At 39.2% G+C, this 19,357-nt stretch overlaps 1 protein-coding gene across 1 annotated transcript; it reads left to right on the forward strand.

Moving 5' to 3' along the window:
• The first annotated feature begins 11,042 nt into the window (after positions 1-11,042).
• LOC144254558 (interferon alpha-13-like) lies at positions 11,043-11,648 on the forward strand. Its single transcript, XM_077797871.1, has one exon. It carries the CDS (start codon positions 11,043-11,045, stop codon positions 11,646-11,648), a length of 606 nt encoding a protein of 201 aa, XP_077653997.1.
• Positions 11,649-19,357: the final 7,709 nt, after the last annotated feature.

Here is a 19,357-nt window from a genome sequence, read left to right on the forward strand (position 1 = left end):
GCCATTCTACCTCTATTTATGTGAGCGGACCTCTTAAGCTTCTCTATTTTTTCCTATGATCTATAGCAGAACAGTGAATTCTCCCAACCTTCTCTCAGTACTGACTGCAGAAATGTGACAGACTAAAAAATGGAATTCAGTCCTAGAGAAGACTGAAAAATAGTCACCTTTCACAGTGGAAATAACTTTGCTTTTTATTAAGAAAAATGGTGATTTGTATAAATATCTGGAAGGCAGGTTACCCTCTATATTAGTCAACACTCTACCACCATAACAAATACCTGACACAGGCTACAAGTAAAGAGAGTTTATTTTGACTCGTGTAGAAAGTCATGGAGGTGGAAGTCCAGGACTGGGTGACTGCACTGGATTGTCCTCTGGTGAGGGCAGTACATCAAGAGGGGAACATCTGTTAGAGCAGTGCTCACAACTACAGTCATGGAGATTCTAAAACAAACCAAAACAGGCTGGGGGATTCCACAGTTCCCTTCAGGAGCACACCCTCAATGATGTAAGGACCTTTCTCCAGGCCTCACCTCTTAAAATTCCACTTCCCAATTCCTCCACCCTAGGGACCATGCCTTTCTATATGGACCTCTAGAGATATTCAATATCCAAATAATAACACCTATTAAATTGAAGTTAAAGGATATAAAACTTAATTGCTGCCAGGCACTGTGGCACATGGCTATAATCCAGGCAGCTAGGAGGTAGACAGGAGGATCCTGAGTTCAAAGCTAGCCTCAGCAACTTAGTGAGGCCCTAAAGAATTCAGTGAGGGAGGACCTATTTCTAAATAAAATACAGAAGAGGGTTGGGGATGTGGCTCAGTGGTTGAGTGCCCTTGCGTTCAATCCTCAGTACCAAGAGAAAGAAAGAAAGAAAGAGACAGACAGAGAGAGAAAGAAAGAAAAGAAAAAAGAAAAAACTTAATTTCTGATCATGAAAACTGTCATGTTCCCCTATCTTGCCTACTTTTCTAGATCCCATTCTCTCACTCTCATATCCCAACAGCTTCCTCCTTCCCCACTACAGAAAAATCCAGTGTGTTCTCTTCATTCACTCTTCATTACCCTGCCCTCTCATTCATACAGCTGCTTCCCATTCTATTATGGTTCTGGCTGCCAATTTTCCCTTGTGTATCAAAAGCAAAAGTTTAGTGACAGTGCCAGGTTTTTGAGAAATCCCACAAGTGGGGCTTCTTTTCTTTCTTTTTTTCCCTTACCCTCCTGATGAATATTTTTGTAAATGAGGAAATCCCCTGTTACAATGATGTAACAATAGTTGGTGCAAAAAGGAAATAGAAAGCATGATTCATTTCACCCTGGAGACTGTTAAAATGCTTACATAGAATGAGTGCCACCTACTGGCCAAGATGGATAATGGTCAAGAACCGGTCTAGGAAGGAGGAGAGTTCTGGGCAGAATTCTGTCCCCCTGCAGATTTTTCTCCAGAGTTGAAGTGGGATATTTCTTGGAAAGAACTAACCATAATAGTGAAAGAAGCATATTTGTTTAGTTTTTTATCTTAGGGAAAATTGAGCTTTAGGCACTGCTGAGAGCAATATCCAAGGAGGAATGACAAGTGGCATTTTGGGTTGAAAGGTGAACCTGCTCAGGGATTAGGGTGGCTCCAGGTTTAGGGTGGATCCTGCTGGGAATAGGGCAGCTCCAGGATTAGGGTAGGTCCTGCTGGGATTAGGGCAGATCCTGCTGCCCCAGGCACCTGCTCCTTTGGAGTTCCCATTGAGTTCTAGGGGTTCTGAGAGAATTGGTATGCAGAGCCCGGTGGAGGGAGGGTATTTCCCAGGTAGTATGTGTAGAGTGTCGGTGAGAGTTCGAAATAAAAAGTGTCTGTTTGAATCTACAAGGCTGTGTGGTGACTCAGTTATTTTGTGCCCAGACAGACTGCAGGCCGGTTAGATCAGTTGGTTAGAGCGTGGTGCTGATAACACCAAGGTTGCGGGTTCCTTCCCTGTACGGGCCACCAAATTCCTAGCCCTATTCCCAGTAGGATCCACCCTAAACCCAGAGCCACCCTAATCCCTGAGCAGGGTCACCTTTCAAACCAAAATGCCACGTGTCATTTTTCCTTGGATATGGCTCTCAGCATGGCACAACATCCTCTCTTCAGCTCTGGAGCAGTTGGCAGCTATGTGGAGAGAGAAAGGGTAAAAATATATTTCTTGCTTCTAGCTGGTTTAACCTATTTTAATAATCACTCCCTCTACATACTGTTCAAATGCTAGTGGGCTGGAGAACCTGCCAATCTGAGTGCAGAACTGCAGGGTTGATTGAAGAAAATCTCATATTTGATGGTACATTACTATTAAGAGCAAGTTGCCAATTTACAAATTAATGCCTATTATTAGATTACTGCAGTCCTGTTGGACACAGAAACACAAGCTGAGCCCTGCCCACATGATTACACTTGGTGATTTGTCAAAGAAGCCAGGAGCTCATCTGTGCCTCTCTTTAGATGCGTTCTTGTCCTGATTCTACAGGAGGAAACTGCATCAGGAATAGGACTCTTGCTTGCTAGAAACCAAAGAAAACAACACCAATCATGAAGAAGTTGAAAGAGCCAGCAGTTCCTTGAGAATCTGGAGAACAGAGTGCTTAAAGCATCGAATGAAACAGGGGCAGAACTTCAGGAAATAGAACAACATCAGAGGCCAGAATCGAGTCACCTGCTTCTTCTTGTCATTACAACCAAAGAAGATTGAAGTGGATGCTGACAGTTCAGACTTCTCCCACAGAAATGTGATCAACATCAGAATCCAAAGCATGAGTGACACTTGTACGACAACATTCTGCAGAGCATTGGAAGGGAGGGGGGCTCTTCCAGTGTCTGAGAAAACTTGTGTTTTTCCCCTTGGGTCTCAGCAAATCATCACAACACAGAGAAGATTATTTATGAGGTCATACAATCTCTCTAAAATCATGGTTATAATACAGGCTGCTTTAAAAACAAACTAAATAAAACAATGCTTGAAAAGAAGGGACACTAGAGGGTAATTAAGTACATTTAGCAATAAGTATAACAGAATTTTACCAGCAGATCAGATATTGGCGATGTGAAAGATCACAATTTCTAATGGCAAGGATCTTTGTGAAAATTTGTGTATTTTGTATAGTTGAACAAAAAGATGATACTGGCGGATCAATCCTCTTTCTTTTCTTTACAGATGGTGCATACTGCACTGAGTGGCAGATTTAAAGTCAGAGGTGGCAGATTTATCACCCTTCCTGAGGATCAGGGTCCCCAAAACCAAACTCAAAGTTATATAAGTAAAAATTTAGATCAATTGCCCATTGATATCAATAACTAAAAGGCTAATATATTTGGTTCTGCCAATCATCAAGCTGATGAGTGATGAAGTCTATAAAAGCCAAACAAGGAAACACACAAATAAAACCAATTTCTTGTCCTACAAAAGGAAATGGCATGAAGTGTGTTGATGGGATCATGTATACCATGTGCTCAGCTTTCTGTGGATTACATACAAAATATGCTAACCTTGTTCTACACTGATGGCATTGACAATCCATCCAACCCCCTAGATAACTGACCAATAATTTTGAGCATAAGAGGTGTTCATTAATTTAAGAGTTGAGCAATAAAACCTCTACTGGCATAATAAAAATTACCTGACTGCTGAAGTTGAAATGATTATAATTGGAAAATGACTCCACCTACTTAGGCAAAACAAATCTCTGCTATCAGTATCTCAGGGAATCTCTCAGACTTTTGATGTCTGTAGACAATGGATCAGGTAAGGAGAATATCACTACTGAAAGATAGAGTCCGTTACACACAGTCTAGTGGCACAGGTAAGAAGAAACCAGCCACTCCCTAGTAAAGGGGTCCTGAAATCCTTAATATGTGGTGAGCCTGCTCTGGAGTGAATCTGGAAGAGTTTCCACAAAGAACACTTTATTACCCTATATCAGAGGTGTTACTAGATGTCAAGGCCACCTTGTGAGTGAGGAGGTGTTAAGGTTTGTAAACAAGTCAAAATAACACCTGGTATTTTGCCAGGGGAATGTTAGAGTTCGTAAACAAGTCTGATTGGTGCCTGGCAAAATGCCAGAGGGAGTGGTTTGAGAAGTAACAAAAGTGAGCCATTAAGTGTGGAGATTCCTTATTGGTTGACTGATGTATCTAGTTTATGCTAATTAAGATAAGCTGTGCAAAATGTATAAATAGCTCCGTTGTCCTACAATAAATGGCTCCTATTCCTGCTGTATCAAGGTACACAACTTATTCGTCACCCCCCTGGCTATTTTGCTGCAGCCGGACCCCGGCAAGGATGTATTGGAGAAATAACATATTTGCAGTTAAGATATCCACTTTCCTAAGTACCTCAAAAGAACCAGGGATTCTCCCAGGATTATTGTCTGACTGAGAAGTTCTGTAGACCTCAGTAAGAAAATGATGGACAGAAAGGACAATGTCTACATTAATCCTGACTTGGGGCCCAGTGAAACTTAACCACATAGTCCTGCATGAATATATTCTGGAAGGAGAGAAACAACAGAGACACTCATTACTACTGATTTTGAGGCTCTTTCATAAATAAGCAGCAAACAAAACCCAGTTCTTCTTACTAAGTATAATTGCCACAGATGGTTTGTTAAATCCCTAAACAACTACAGAAATACTTGGGATTGAAGAACCTGCCTTTATGTGTAAAATAAAGGGAGTAAAAGTGGTGAGGATCATGGCTAACAATTTGTTCCTGAACAAAGGGAGCAATATTGGTATATGAAAAAAAGTATGTGCCAGTTTCTAAGTATGAATTTTTCTATACATACATACATTAATCTTTAAGATACAGACATTCTCATTTGACTGAAAAGTATCCAGTTGCATTAGTATTTTTGAAGTTTACTATGAAATACAAATTCCATTGCAAACATTAAAAATTTAGCCTGATAACATAGTCTGGTCATATGGAGAGAATACACAAAGGAAAACAAAAAAAGAGAAGTAACAGTGTAGAAAAATGTTCAGAAAATGAAAATTGTGTTCCCTATTTGAAAGCCATGTATACACACAGTGTCTTCACAGAAAATAGGGTCCAAGGTTCACCCAGACCCCTGATCAATCAGGCCAGCAGCATCCTCTTTTCCACATGGCCCTCCTGAGTAGGAGGTGTATTGACCATCCTGGTGGTGGGCACCTTTGGTCCTGTTGGATCTCTGGGCTGTGACCTGCCTCAGAATTCTGTCCTGCTTAGTACGAACATCATTGTGCTCCTGGGCCAAATGAGGAGAATCTCCTCTTCCTTGTGTCTGAGAGACTGAAGAGACTTCCATTTCCCTTGAAAGATGGTGCCTGGCAGCCAGTTCCAGGAGGCCTCGGTTGTGTCTGTTTATCCTCCATGGGATCCTCCAGCAGATATTCAACTTCTTGCACCCAGAGCACTCTAGATACTTGTTCTTGGTGCAGGTCTTCAAGTCAATGAAAAATTTGTGTTTCTGATTTAAAAGCACAAATAGTGAAAGGTCTCCAGAGAACTCAAAGGCCACTCCTCAGATACTATATTACTAGACAGGCCAGCAACATCTACAAGATATTTAGTGGCTTTCTCCTTCTCTATTACAATGGTTTGGCGATGTTCTTCAGCATCTCTTTCTGCTTCAGAACTGTGAATTGCCTTAGAACCAAAGTCTGATCAACAGGTGAATCTTTATACTTCAGAGACAATGAGGAGACTCTCTTGCTTCTTGTCTGATGAACAAAACTGACTTTAGGTTTCATGGAAACAGATGGGCGAAACTAGTTCCAGTATAATTGAGGCCATTGTTTTTCCTCCTTGACATGCTGTAGCAGATATTCAAGGGATCTTTTGCTGATCTGAATGAGACCCACCAGAGAAATTCTTCTATGGACTTGATCAAGTGACCAAGAGCAACAGGAATTCTTATTTATTGTTGGTGGGAAGGCAAAATGGTACAGCCACTTTGAAAGTCTGTTTGTCAGTTTCCTTTGAAACTAGACACAATTTTATCATATGATCCAGCAGTTACACTGCTTGATATCTACCCAAATGAGTTGAAAGTATATATCCATATAAACTTGCTCACAGAGCCGCTAAACAGAGTAGCTGGATTCATAATCGAAAAACTTGGTGGCAACTAAAATGTCCTGCAGTGGGTGAATGCATAAATGAACTTTCATTCTTCCAGGCAATGGAAATTATTCAGTTAAAAAAAAAAAAGCTGGGCCCGGGTTTAGGCTCAATGGTAGAGTGCTCTCCTAGCACATGTGAGGCATGGGGTTTCATCCTCAGCACCACATAAATGAATGAATAATAGATATTGTGTTAATCCACAATTTGAAAAATTTATTAAAAAAGAAATAAGTTATCAAGCCAAAAACAAAACAAAACAAAACAAAAATTCCAAACCAACCAACCAAACAAACACAAAAATCAGACTAAATCAAAACAAACAAATGAAAAAACCACATAGAAGAATTTTAAATTCATAGAGCTGAATGAAAGAAGCCAGTGTCAAAAGACTAAAAATTATGATTCTAACTCTAAGACATCTGGAAAAGAACAATTATAGAGATAGTAAAAAAATGATATTTAAAAAGAAAATTATGGAGATAGTAAAAAAAAATGGTATTTCTCTCTCAGCCTCAGCTTTAGGATCACTAAAGATTGCCAGGTGTTTGGGAGAGGGGGAAGCCTGGAAGTACATCATCAGAACATCACCTGTAAAGATCTAGCTTTTTTTGTTGTTGTTGTTATTGTTCTTCATCCATCTCTGTGTTAATTATGGAAAAATAAAGACAATTGACCTACATTTAATCTAAACACAGTTTAGATTATTAATGAATAAAGATTTTCAACATTATTTTGAGATCCATATTCCTTCCATTTTATTAATTTTTGCAATGGATCAAAACATTTACATCTTAACCTTTTTTGAAAAGCTGAAATAAAGAATAGAGTTCTGCATTTGGTCCTCTTCATATGTCATATAGCAGTCTCTGCTAAAGAAAGTTATTTGGCTCTCTCTTCAAGATCATGTGTGCTCTCTCTTCAAGATCATGATAGTACTCTACTCTCTGAGGCCATGTTGACTGTCAGACCAGAGGATTTCAGGGACTCAGCATTGCTCTCCATGACCCCATTGACACAAGTCAGAGGGTTGGCCCCAAGAGAGTTGAGGTGGAAAAATGGCTGATGAACCAGGATGGAGGGCCTATGTTCCCTGGTGGTCTCATTAAACCAATCTATAGACACTGAATCAGCTGCCTGAAACTATTCTCTGGAATCATGTACTTCCCCCAGTGGCGCAGTCTGTCTGGGCACAAAATAACTGAGCAGCCACAAAGCCTTGTAGATTCAAACAGCAACTCTTTATTCCTGAACTCTCACTGACACTCTACACACACTTCCCGGAAACACCCTGCCTCTACCCAGCTTCCCACACCAATTCTCTCAGAACCCCCAGAGAACTCAACAGGAACTCCAAAGGAGTGGGAGCCTGAGGCAGCAGGATCTGCCCTAATCCCAGCAGGATCCGCCCAAATCCTGGAGCTGCCCTCTTCCCAGCAGGATCTGAGCAGGGTCACCTTTCAACCCCAAATGCCATGAGTCATTCCTACTTGGCTATGGCTCTCAGCACCCCAGCTAGATGGTCATGAGTATGGAATTGACATCATAATCCTCACTTTTTACTCTATCCTGACCAACTCGTTTTTCTAGATTGATGACGTTCTAATCCCTCCTGAGATTTCCTATTCTAATTGTCTCTGGTATAATGGTCATATTTTAAAAGTAGGGTGAATAAAGGAAAACCAATGTCAACCTCTTCTGGCAGACTTAGGGCTCCCTTACTAAATTGATGTTATTGTTATTTTTCAGAATTTATAAATATGGGTGCCACTGGGTCCATTTACACGGCAGTGTTCATGAAACTAAAAGATGAAAGCAAAGCTTCAGGGTCCAATAACATGTTGAGGGACCAAGCCAAAGTTTCCCCTGATCTGAAGTATACTGCTGCCTTAGTAATAAGGCACAGAGAAGGCATGGTCCTGTCTAGAGTAACAGGTGAATGAAACAGAGCTATGGAAGAGTCAAAAAGTAGTTTTGAGAGTGGAGCTATGGGATCAGAAAAGTGAAAAGTGAGCCAGTCGTCTGTCCATAATATCCAACCTGAAAGAACCCACCATACTTCTGGCCTCTAGATGCTGTAGCAATTTTCTGAGACTTTCTGATTTCCAAGTTCAGCATCACAGCATATAATGATAAGAATATAATTCAGTATGATAAATGACTTCTCTGACCACTCATCCATACATTTTCTGAGGAGCATTTAGAAACCATATATTATATCAAATATAAGGATAGTCTAAGATTCTGATTCAAGGATTGTGGTTTTGAAATCCAGTTTGCTTGATCGCCAGCTGGTTTCTATATTTCCTTCAGCTGCTGAAATTCGGATGTTTCAGATATTTATGACTAACTGTTAGGTTATAAATTAAAACACAGTCATGTGTTTGTTCATGCTAATACTTCCTGGTTCCTTGTTTACAAAGTTTCAGTACCTTCAAATTCAATAAAAAGTCTCAAAAGTTGTAACCGACGAGAAATTGTAGAACTCGTCTATTCAATCAAATAAGAGAGGTCATCCTGAAAATATCGTTGACTTCGTTTATTCTAAAGCTAGCAAAGTAAAAGCATATAAAATTTTTGTTTTAGTATGAATAAAAATTTAACTTATTTGATTTAATGGTTTCGTGAAAAACCGATTTTTCACTCAAGAACTCGTGATAATAATATGATTACAACATGCCTTTCTCATGTTTTCAAATTTCTTCAAGGCCATCCCATTGAAAACGAAATCACTGAAAATTACTAAAAGCATCCCTAGAGAGGCGCTGTCTCCCTCCTGGGGCTCTAGGGAGAGGGCGCTCTCCAGCTCCCCTGCAGGGGTCCGCAATTCTGGTCCTTCCCGGTCCGCAGAGCTGTCTCTTCCTTCCCCTTCTCCAAGTGCTGCGGGCACTTCTCCAGACACACGTAACCTCTATAGTCACAAACCAAAAGACCTCTAGTCCTCAAAACGCTGAAAAAATGTTTAGTCAAAGAAAAAAAAAATCCCCTTCTGCTGACACACACTTCACCCCAGAGGGAAATCCCCAAGCCTAGAGCAATATTGAGAATGGGTAACATTTGCAACTTGCACCCAAGAAAGATCTTCATCCCCAAAATGCGGGTAAAGTGTCCAGCTAACTTCCGACAGAGAGAGCCTGGTGGAGTATTTAAGGGGCAGCAAGTTGACAGGCAAGCCAGGGTGTTTTCCTCCAACTACAGAGGGCAACTGGAAACTGAAAGCCCCAAACATCTCCCAATCACGGGCGAAGGAGGCAGAAAAGCCTGACGCTGCCTCTTGTGCACTTTCAGGGCATAGCGGTGCCTAAGCGCCGCCCAGAGGCTGCAAAGTGCATTACTGAAACTGAAGTCGTCCAGATCTATCACCTACATTTACAAAAAAATCTTTGGAGGTAAGAATGAATCTTAGGCACTACAGTGGTTTCTGGTACTCCAAAACTCTACCCTTCCTGGAAACAAAAATATTCCCTTGAAAATCCTTAGAGCAAGGGTATTGTTTATAATCTGAAGATAAATGAACTGAACAATTATTAGAGAAATCTAAAATTCTAGAATACAAAATTAGTCATCAGTCATCAATTAGGATGAATAATTTTACTAGGAGTTCTGCCAGGATTTCTGTGTGATGTAGCACAACCCTCTGAAACTCTGCAACCCACAGTTTTCTTACAAATATGATGGGTTCAAAATATTAGAAGCTTTGTGAACACTGAACAAACACTTGCATTTCAAATGGCACAATACTTTATAGACTGAAGATTTGAAGTTAGAAAGATATTTTCTGAGTTTTGTTTTTCTTTCTTTCTGTTTCTTTTTTTAATCCAAGGACTGAACCCCACATCTGAGCAGGAACAGATTAAGGTTTTATCATGAGATTGGAGTCATCCAGTCATACTCTCAGGCTCCATTTCTTTTCCAAACATTTACTTTTTGGTTGTAGGTGGGCACAATAGCTTTATTTATTTTTATTTATTTATTTATTTATTTATTTATTTATTTATTTATTTATTTATGTATTTATGTGGTGCTGAGGATCCAGCCCAGGGCCTCACACCTGCTAGGCAAGTGCTCTACCACTGAGGCATAACCCCAGCCCTCGAAGGCTCTATTTCTAATTCTGTTTCACTTGCTGTTTCTGCCCTATCTTCAGATACTTCCAAATGTCTTACACGAGTTAAAGTCATGTCAATAATTTTGTAAAATACACAACAAAATTGAGCTACTGTAGAGATTAAAAATTATTTTTTATATGATTTTAATAATTTTCTCATATGATGCAAAGTACTAAAAATCATTGCAAAGAAAACAGTCTAACATTATTTCATCCTTTTATGAAAGGTTTTATAATCGCATTGAAGGATCAGAATATCTCAATTTTATAATATATTTTGAAAATTGATAGTCACTGTAATTTGACATATCACAATTAAAGTGAATGAAGTCATTACAAATACAGATGTAAAGATCATTTAAATTTCAAAAAAAATAAAGTGTAATTTAGTTTAAATATTGTCATTCATAACTCTGTAATGAATAAAAATGAAAGTTCATAATTTTGATATAGACAGATATAGATATGCTACCTGTACAGATATGAAGGATAAATATCCTAAGTGAAATTTCATGACATTTTCAATAAGAAATAAATTTGCAAAAGTTCTCTGATAGGTAAGGGTAACATTGGAAGTGGAGGCAATAATGAAAACTAGAATGGTTTAGAAACATTGCTGAAAACCAAAGTAGAGAATGTATAAAGGAAAGCAAAAACAGAAGGCACTGGCATTCATAAAATCGCACTACTGTGTTCTCTCTTTTAGGTATCCACACAAAGCAAGGTCTTCAGAGACCCTGGAGCAAGGACTGAGCATCACCCATCTCAGACAGCCCAGCAGCATCTGCAAGATCCCCAATGGCCTTGCCCTTGGCTTTCCTGCTGGCCCTGGTGGTGCTCAGCTGCAAGACCACCTGCTCTCTGCGCTGTGACCTGCCTCAGATTCACAACCTGGCTTTTGAAACTTCTGAGGAAAATGAGGAGGGAGCCCTGACACTCCTGAAAAATATGAGGAGAATTCCCACTTCCTCCTGCCTGAACGACATAAAGGACTTTGCCTGTCCCCAGAAGCTGTTGGAGGGTGAGAAGGTGCCCAGGGCTCAAGCTGTTGCTGCCCTCCAGGAGATGACCTTCCGGATCTTATGCCTTTTTCGCACCCAGGAGGCCTCTGCTGCTTGGAACAAGACCCTCCTGAAAACCTTCCTCAGTGGCCTCTATCAACAGTGGGATGACCTGAAAGCCTGTGTGACCCACCAGGTGTGGGGGGGAAAAGCTCTTGGAATAACTGTTAGAAAATACTTCCTCAGGATCACTGATTACCTGAAGGAGAAGGAATACCTCCCTTGTGCCTGGGAGGTGGTCCGAACAGAAATGGAGAAACTCATCTCTGCTTCACCTAAGTTGTATGAAAGATTAAGGAGCAGGGAACGAGACCTGGTCCAGCAGGGAAATGCTTCTCACTGAAGAACACACCTTACCACACTCCCACAAGTTCTGCCATTTCCAAGACTCTCATGGTTCCTTGTGACAAGAATTCACTCCATTCCTTGTATGTTTTCAGTCAATGATGCGTTTCTATAGGCACCAGTCCCTTACCTCCCTGCAGATGTATTTATCTATTTAAATATTCATTTAATTAACTAATCATAAGATTTAATTTATTTTGTTCATATTCTATGTATATATTTAGTGTATGATTAATAAAACAAAGCATTTTTACACAGTCAATTTAGTTTGCTTTCTTCACTGCATATTTTACTGTAGAAACTTCTTTAGTTTTGAAACACATTTATATTCTTGGACATGGATGAGGGGTGCGGTAAATACATTTTTTATTCTTTCCCAATTTTAACTTGAGAAGCAAAATTGAAATTTTAGTTGTAAATGATGATTTCTATGATGAGTTCTCATTTCATGCACATCTTTGTTGTTTGCATTTTCCTGTCAACTTAGTGGTGTCACTTTTAGACATGTTGATGTTAAGGGAAAATGAATGGAGGTATCCATATGATGAAAGACAAGCATCAAAACAGCTTCCTAAATGCATTGTGGAAGTTGTTGATTTTTTACTGAATTTTTAAATGTATAAATAACAGCAGAATGCATTACAATGCTTATTACACAGATACAGCACAACTTTTCATATCTCTGGTTGTATATAAAGTATGTTGACACCAATTCCTGTCTTCATTCATGTACTTTGGATAATGATGTCTATCACATTTCACTACCATCCTTGTTAATCCCCTGCCCCCCTCCTTTTCCCTCCCACCCCTCTGCCCTATCTAGAATTCATCTATTTCTCCCATGCTCTCCCTTCTGACCCCAATATGCATCAGCCTCCTTATATCAGGAAAAACATTGGGCATTTGTTTTCTTGGCATTGGCTAACTTCATTTAGCCTTATCTTCTCCAATGCCATCCATTTACCTGCAAATGCCATGACTTTATTCTCTTTTATTGCTGAGTAAAACTGCAGTGTATATATGTGCCCCATTTTTTTTATACATTCTTCCCCTGAAGGGCATCTAGGTTGGCTCCACAGTTTAGCTATTGTGAATTGTGCTGCTATAAACATCCATGTGGCTCTGTCCCTGTAGTATGTTGATTTTAAGTCCTTTGGGTATAGATTAAGCAGTGGGATAACTGGGTCAAATGGTGGTTCCATTCCCAGATTTCCAAGGAAGCTCTATACTGCTTTACAATTGGCTGCACCAATTTGCTGTCCCACCAGTAGTGGATGAGAGTAACTTTTCCCCCACACCCTTGCCAACACTTATTGTCTTCATAATAGCTGCCATTCTGACTGGAATGAGATTATATGTTAGAGTAGTTTTGATTTGCATTTCTCTAATTGCTAGAGATGATGAAAATTTTTTCGTATATTTGTTGACTGATTGTATATCCTCTTGTGAGAAGTGTCTGTTCAGGTCCTTGGCCCATTTGTTGATTTCTTTCTTTCTTCTTTTTTTTTTTTTAGATTTTCTGTTTGAGTTCTTTATATACCCTAGAGATTAGTGCTCTATCTGATGTGTGAGGGGTGAATATTTGCTGCCAGATTATAGGCTCTCTGTTCACCTCACTGTATTTTTTTTAAACAAATATGATGACGTAGGGCCTACTTTTTCTTCGATTAGATGCACAGTCTCTGGTTTAATTCCTAGGTCCCTGATCCACTTTGAGGTTAGTTTTGTGCATGGTGAGAGATCGATTTTTAATTTCATTTTGTGACTTGTGGATATCCAGTTTTCCCAGCACCATTTATCGAAGAGGTTATGTTTTCTCAGGTGCATATTTTTGGCGCCTTTGTCTAATATAAGATAACTGAAGTTATGTGGGTTAGACTCTGTGTCTGCTATTCTGTACCATTGGTCTACAGATCTATTTTGGTGCCAATACCATGCGTTTTTAGTCGCTATTGCTGTGTAATTTAGTTTTAGGTGTGGAATGGTAACGCCACCAGCTTCCTTCTTCTTGCTAAGGATTGCTTTGGCTATGCTGGGTCTCTTGTTTTTCCAGATGAATTTTATGATGGCTTTTTCTCTTTCTATGAGGAATGCCATTGGGATTTTGAGTGGAATTGCATCAACTCTCTACAGTGCTTTTGGTTGTATGGTCATTTGGACAATATTAATTCTGCCTATCGAAGAACAAGGTAGATCTTTCCATCTTCTAAGGTCTTCCTTAATTTCTTTCCTTAGCATGTTGTAGTTTCCCATTGCAGAGGTCTTTACCTCTTTTGTTAAATTTATTCCTAAGAATTTTTTTGAGGCTCTTATAAATGGAGTGCTTTTCCTAGTTTCACTTTCAGCAGATTTGTCACTGATGTACAGAAATGCCCTTCATTTGTGGGGGTTGATTTCATATCCTGCCACTTTGCTGAATTCATTTACTACTTCTAGAAGTTTCCTGGTGGAGCTTTTTAGATCTTCTAGGTATAGAATCATATAGTCAGCAAATAGTGCTAATTTTAGTTCTTCTTTTCCTATACATATCCCTTTAATTTCTAGTTGTTCTTGCCACTGTTTCAAGAACTATGTTAAACAGAAGTGGTGAAAGAGGGCATCCCTGTCTTGTTCTGGTTTTTAGAGGGAATGCCTTTAATTTTTCAACCTTGAGAATGATGTTGGCCTGAGGCTTATTGTAGATAGCCTTTAGGATGTGGAGTTATGTTCCTGTTATCCTTAGATTTCCTAGTGTTTGGAACATGGAAAGGTGCTGTATTTTGTCAAATGCTTTTTCTGCATCTGTTGTGATGATCATATGATTCTTATCTTTGAGTCTATTGCTGAGATTAATTACATTTATTGATTTCCGTATGTTGAACCAACTGTGCATCCCTCGAATAAATCCCACCTGATCATGGTGCACAATCTTTTGGATATGTTTTTGTCATCGGTTTGCCAGGATGGTATTGAGAATTTTTGCATCTAGGTTCATTAGAGATATTGGTCTGAAGTTTTCTTTCTTTGATGTGTCTTTGCCTGGTACTGGGACCAGGGTGATATTGGTCTCAGAGAATGGGTTTGGAAGTGCTGCCTCTGTTTCTATTTCCTGAAATAAATTGCAGAGTATTGGTATTAGTTCTTCTTTAAAGGTCCTGTAGAATTCGGTTGTGTATCTATCCAGTTCTGGGCTTTTCTTGATTGGTCAGCTTCTGATGGTGTCTTCTGTTTCATCCCTTGTCATTGGTCTGTTTAAATAGTGTATATCTTCCTGATTCAATCTGGGCAAATCATACGACTTAAGAAACTGTTTGATGCCTTCCATGTCTTCTATTTTATTAGAGTATGAGTTTTCAAAACAATTTCTAATTTTCCTCTGTAATTCTGTAGTGTCCCGTGTGAGATGACCTTTTTCATCACATATGCAGGTAATTGGAGTTTTTTTCTGTCCTTCACTTCATTAGAGTATCTAAGGGTCTGCCAACTTTATTTGTTGTTTCAAAGACCCATCTTTTTGTTTCCTCAACTTTTTCAATTCTTTCTTTGGTTTGGGTTGCATTGATTTCAGCTCCAATTTTAATTATTTCTTGCCTTCTACTGCTTTTGCTGCTGATTTGTTCTTTTCTTCTAGGGCTTTGAGATGTAGTGGGAGGTCATTTATGGAGTCCTACTGGAAGACTGAGGCCCTGAGCCCTGTGCGGGGTTCACAGTGCTGGTGATTTCTGCAGAAACCAGCTGTCTAGGGGTGCTCTTGCACTCTCTGAGATGCAGTATTCCAACTAGGTGAGATTTGGGTCAGGGTGCAACTCAGGATGCTGCCTCCCTCTGGCCCGCCATCTTGGAATCCCCAGGAAGCTGTTTCTTCAACCTCAAACTGAAGCACAAAATTAACAATGATTGCTTTTAAAGTGAAAGCAAAGAAAAATAAATTTTAGTCAATGATCAGCCGGATATATTTAACTTTGTTCTTATGTCTGTATGTTGGTATTTAGAAATTTTTTTAAAAAATCATTCTCAAAACATGTATAATAATTTTATTTAAGCAAAATAGATGAATTTCCCACAAGTTATATTTGCTTGCATGCATACCAGTGCCTTAGGCAGGAGACTCAGTTCCCAAGTGCAAAGAACTCTCTGCCTTTTTCCTTGATCCAATATCTAGAGATCTTCTCAGATTGGTCTGAATTCATTCCAAATATGGGATATTTTCTTAAAGTCCAGAGGTGGAAGACCCTGCTATTAGAAGGATGAAAGAGAAAATGGCAGTATAAATATGTATTTTAAAAGAGAAATTGGCTTAGAATAGGAATTGATGCATTTTGGGAAGACATGCAATGAAACACCTCAATGCTTTGGGAAAGCGGAGGACATTTGTGATCTTGGTGGTAGCTTGTTGGGTAGCACTAATCAGCAGAAACCACATTGTCATAGTTCTAAATGGAACAACAGAAGGCAGTTAATAATCTCATATCAAAAATAATTCTGACAGTGTGTATTCTGAGACAGAGAGAAAAATGTAAAGTGTGACCTTTGAGTGCTTAACAGACTTCAAACATTATGACCTCTAGCTTTTTTCTTCCCTCCTGAGAATTCCTCTTTGAATTGTCTCTTTGTTCTAATGATTCTATTTGAAAAGTAAGGTGAATAAAGGAAAACCAATATCAATCTCTTTTGGCAGTCTTAGGGCTCCCTTACTAAACTGATGTTTTTGTTATCCTTCAAGAATTTATAAATACGGGTGCCACTGGGTCCATTTACACGACAGTGTTCATGAAACTAAAAGACGAAAGCAAAGCTTCAGGGTTCAATAACATGTTGAGGGACCAAGCCAAAGTTTCCCAGGATCTGAAGGGTACTGCTGCCTCAGTAATAAGGCACAGAGAAGGCATGGTCCTGTGTCGTGTAACAGGTGAATGTCACAGAGCTACGGAAGAGTCAGAGAGTATTCTTGAGAGTGGAGCTATGGGATCAGAAAAGTGAAAAGTGAGCCAGTCATGGGTCCAAATTATCCAACCTGAAAGATCCCCCCACACATCTGGCCTCTAGATCCTGCAGCACTTCTCTGAGACTTTCTGTTTTGCAAGTTCAACATTACAGCATATCATGATAAGTATATAATTCAGTATGATCAATGACTTCTCAGACCACTCATCCATACATTTTCCGAGGAGCATTTGGAAACCATATATTTCTATCAAATATAAAGATAGCCCAAGATTCTGACTCAAGGATTGTGGTTTTGAAATCCATTTTCCTTGATTTGTCAGCTGGTTTCTATATTTCCTTCAGCAGTGGAAATTCAGGTTTCACAGTTGTTTATAACTAATTGTTAGGTTATAAGTTAAATCACAGAAATGTATTTGTTCATGCTGATACTACCTGGTTCCTTGTGCACGAAGTTTCAGTACCTTCAAATTCAATAAAAAGTCTCAAAAGTTGTAACCCACGAGGAATTGTAGAACTCGTCTATCGAATCAATTGCAAAAGAGGTCATCCTGAAAATATCGTTGACTTCATTTCTTCTAAAGCTAGGACAGAAAAAGGATATAAAATTTTTCTTTCAGTATGAATAAAAATTTAACTCATTTTATTTAATGCTTTAGTGAAAAAACTACACACACACACACACACACACACACATACACATACATACATAAACACACATTTTAGCTGCAGTTGCACACAATACCTTTATTTTATTTATTTATTTTATGTGGTGCTGAGGATTGAACCCAATGCCTTGCATTTGCCAGGCGAGCGCTCTCTTGCTGAGCCACAACGCCAGCCCCCAAACCGATTTTTCACTAAAGAACTCCTGATAATAATATGATGATAACACGCCTTACTTACGTTTTCAAATTTCTTCAAGGCCATCCCATTGAAAACGAAATCACTGAAAATTACTAAAAGCATCCCTAGAGAGGCGCTGTCTCCCTCCTGGGGCTCTAGGGAGAGGGCGCTCTCCAGCTCCCCTGCAGGGGTCCGCAATTCTGGTCCTTCCCGGTCCGCAGAGCTGTCTCTTCCTTCCCCTTCTCCAAGTGCTGCGGGCACTTCTCCAGACACACGTAACCTCTATAGTCACAAACCAAAAGACCTCTAGTCCTCAAATGGCTGAAAAAATGTTTAGTCAAAGAAAAAAAAAAAAAAATCCCCTTCTGCTGACACACACTTCACCCCAGAGGGAAATCCCCAAGCCTAGAGCAATATTGAGAATGGGTAACATTTGCAACTTGCACCCAAGAAAGATCTTCATCCCCAAAATGCGGGTAAAGTGTCCAGCTAACTTCCGACAGAGAGAGCCTGGTGGAGTATTTAAGGGGCAGCAAGTTGACAGGCAAGCCAGGGTGTTTTCCTCCAACTACAGAGGGCAACTGGAAACTGAAAGCCCCAAACATCTCCCAATCACGGGCGAAGGAGGCAGAAAAGCCTGACGCTGCCTCTTGTGCACTTTCAGGGCATAGCGGTGCCTAAGCGCCGCCCAGAGGCTGCAAAGTGCATTACTGAAACTGAAGTCGTCCAGATCTATCACCTACATTTACAAAAAAATCTTTGGAGGTAAGAATGAATCTTAGGCACTACAGTGGTTTCTGGTACTCCAAAACTCTACCCTTCCTGGAAACAAAAATATTCCCTTGAAAATCCTTAGAGCAAGGGTATTGTTTATAATCGGAAGATAAATGAACTGAACAATTATTAGAGAAATCTAAAATTCTAGAATACAAAATTAGTCATCAGTCATCAATTAGGATGAATAATTTTACTAGGAGTTCTGCCAGGATTTCTGTGTGATGTAGCACAACCCTCTGAAACTCTGCAACCCACAGTTTTCTTACAAATATGATGGGTTCAAAATATTAGAAGCTTTGTGAACACTGAACAAACACTTGCATTTCAAATGGCACAATGCTTTATAGACTGAAGATTTGAAGTTAGAAAGATATTTTCTGAGTTTTGTTTTTCTTTCTTTCTGTTTCTTTTTTTAATCCAAGGACTGAACCCCACATCTGAGCAGGAACAGATTAAGGTTTTATCATGAGATTGGAGTCATCCAGTCATACTCTCAGGCTCCATTTCTTTTCCAAACATTTACTTTTTGGTTGTAGGTGGGCACAATAGCTTTATTTATTTTTATTTATTTATTTATTTATTTATTTATTTATGTATGTATGTATTTATGTGGTGCTGAGGATCCAGCCCAGGGCCTCACACCTGCTAGGCAAGTGCTCTACCACTGAGGCATAACCCCAGCCCTCTCAGGCTCCATTTCTAATTCTGTTTCACTTGCTGTTTCTGCCCTATCTTCAGATACTTCCAAATGTCTTACACGAGTTAAAGTCATGTCAATAATTTTGTAAAATACACAACAAAATTGAGCTACTGTAGAGATTAAAAATTATTTTTTATATGATTTTAATAATTTTCTCATATGATGCAAAGTACTAAAAATCATTGCAAAGAAAACAGTCTAACATTATTTCATCCTTTTATGAAAGGTTTTATAATCGCATTGAAGGATCAGAATATCTCAATTTTATAATATATTTTGAAAATTGATAGTCACTGTAATTTGACATATCACAATTAAAGTGAATGAAGTCATTACAAATACAGATGTAAAGATCATTTAAATTTCAAAAAAAAAAGTGTAATTTAGTTTAAATATTGTCATTCATAACTCTGTAATGAATAAAAACGAAAGTTCATAATTTTGATATAGACAGATATAGA

The sequence above is a fragment of the Urocitellus parryii genome, chromosome 4, assembly GCF_045843805.1.
Source record: "Urocitellus parryii isolate mUroPar1 chromosome 4, mUroPar1.hap1, whole genome shotgun sequence".
Classification (NCBI taxonomy): domain Eukaryota; kingdom Metazoa; phylum Chordata; class Mammalia; order Rodentia; family Sciuridae; genus Urocitellus; species Urocitellus parryii.

Excerpts from the sequence above, each read along its gene's own strand:
- LOC144254558 (XM_077797871.1), top strand. The coding sequence starts at position 11,043 with ATGGCCTTGCCCTTGGCTTTCCTGCTGGCCCTGGTGGTGCTCAGCTGC.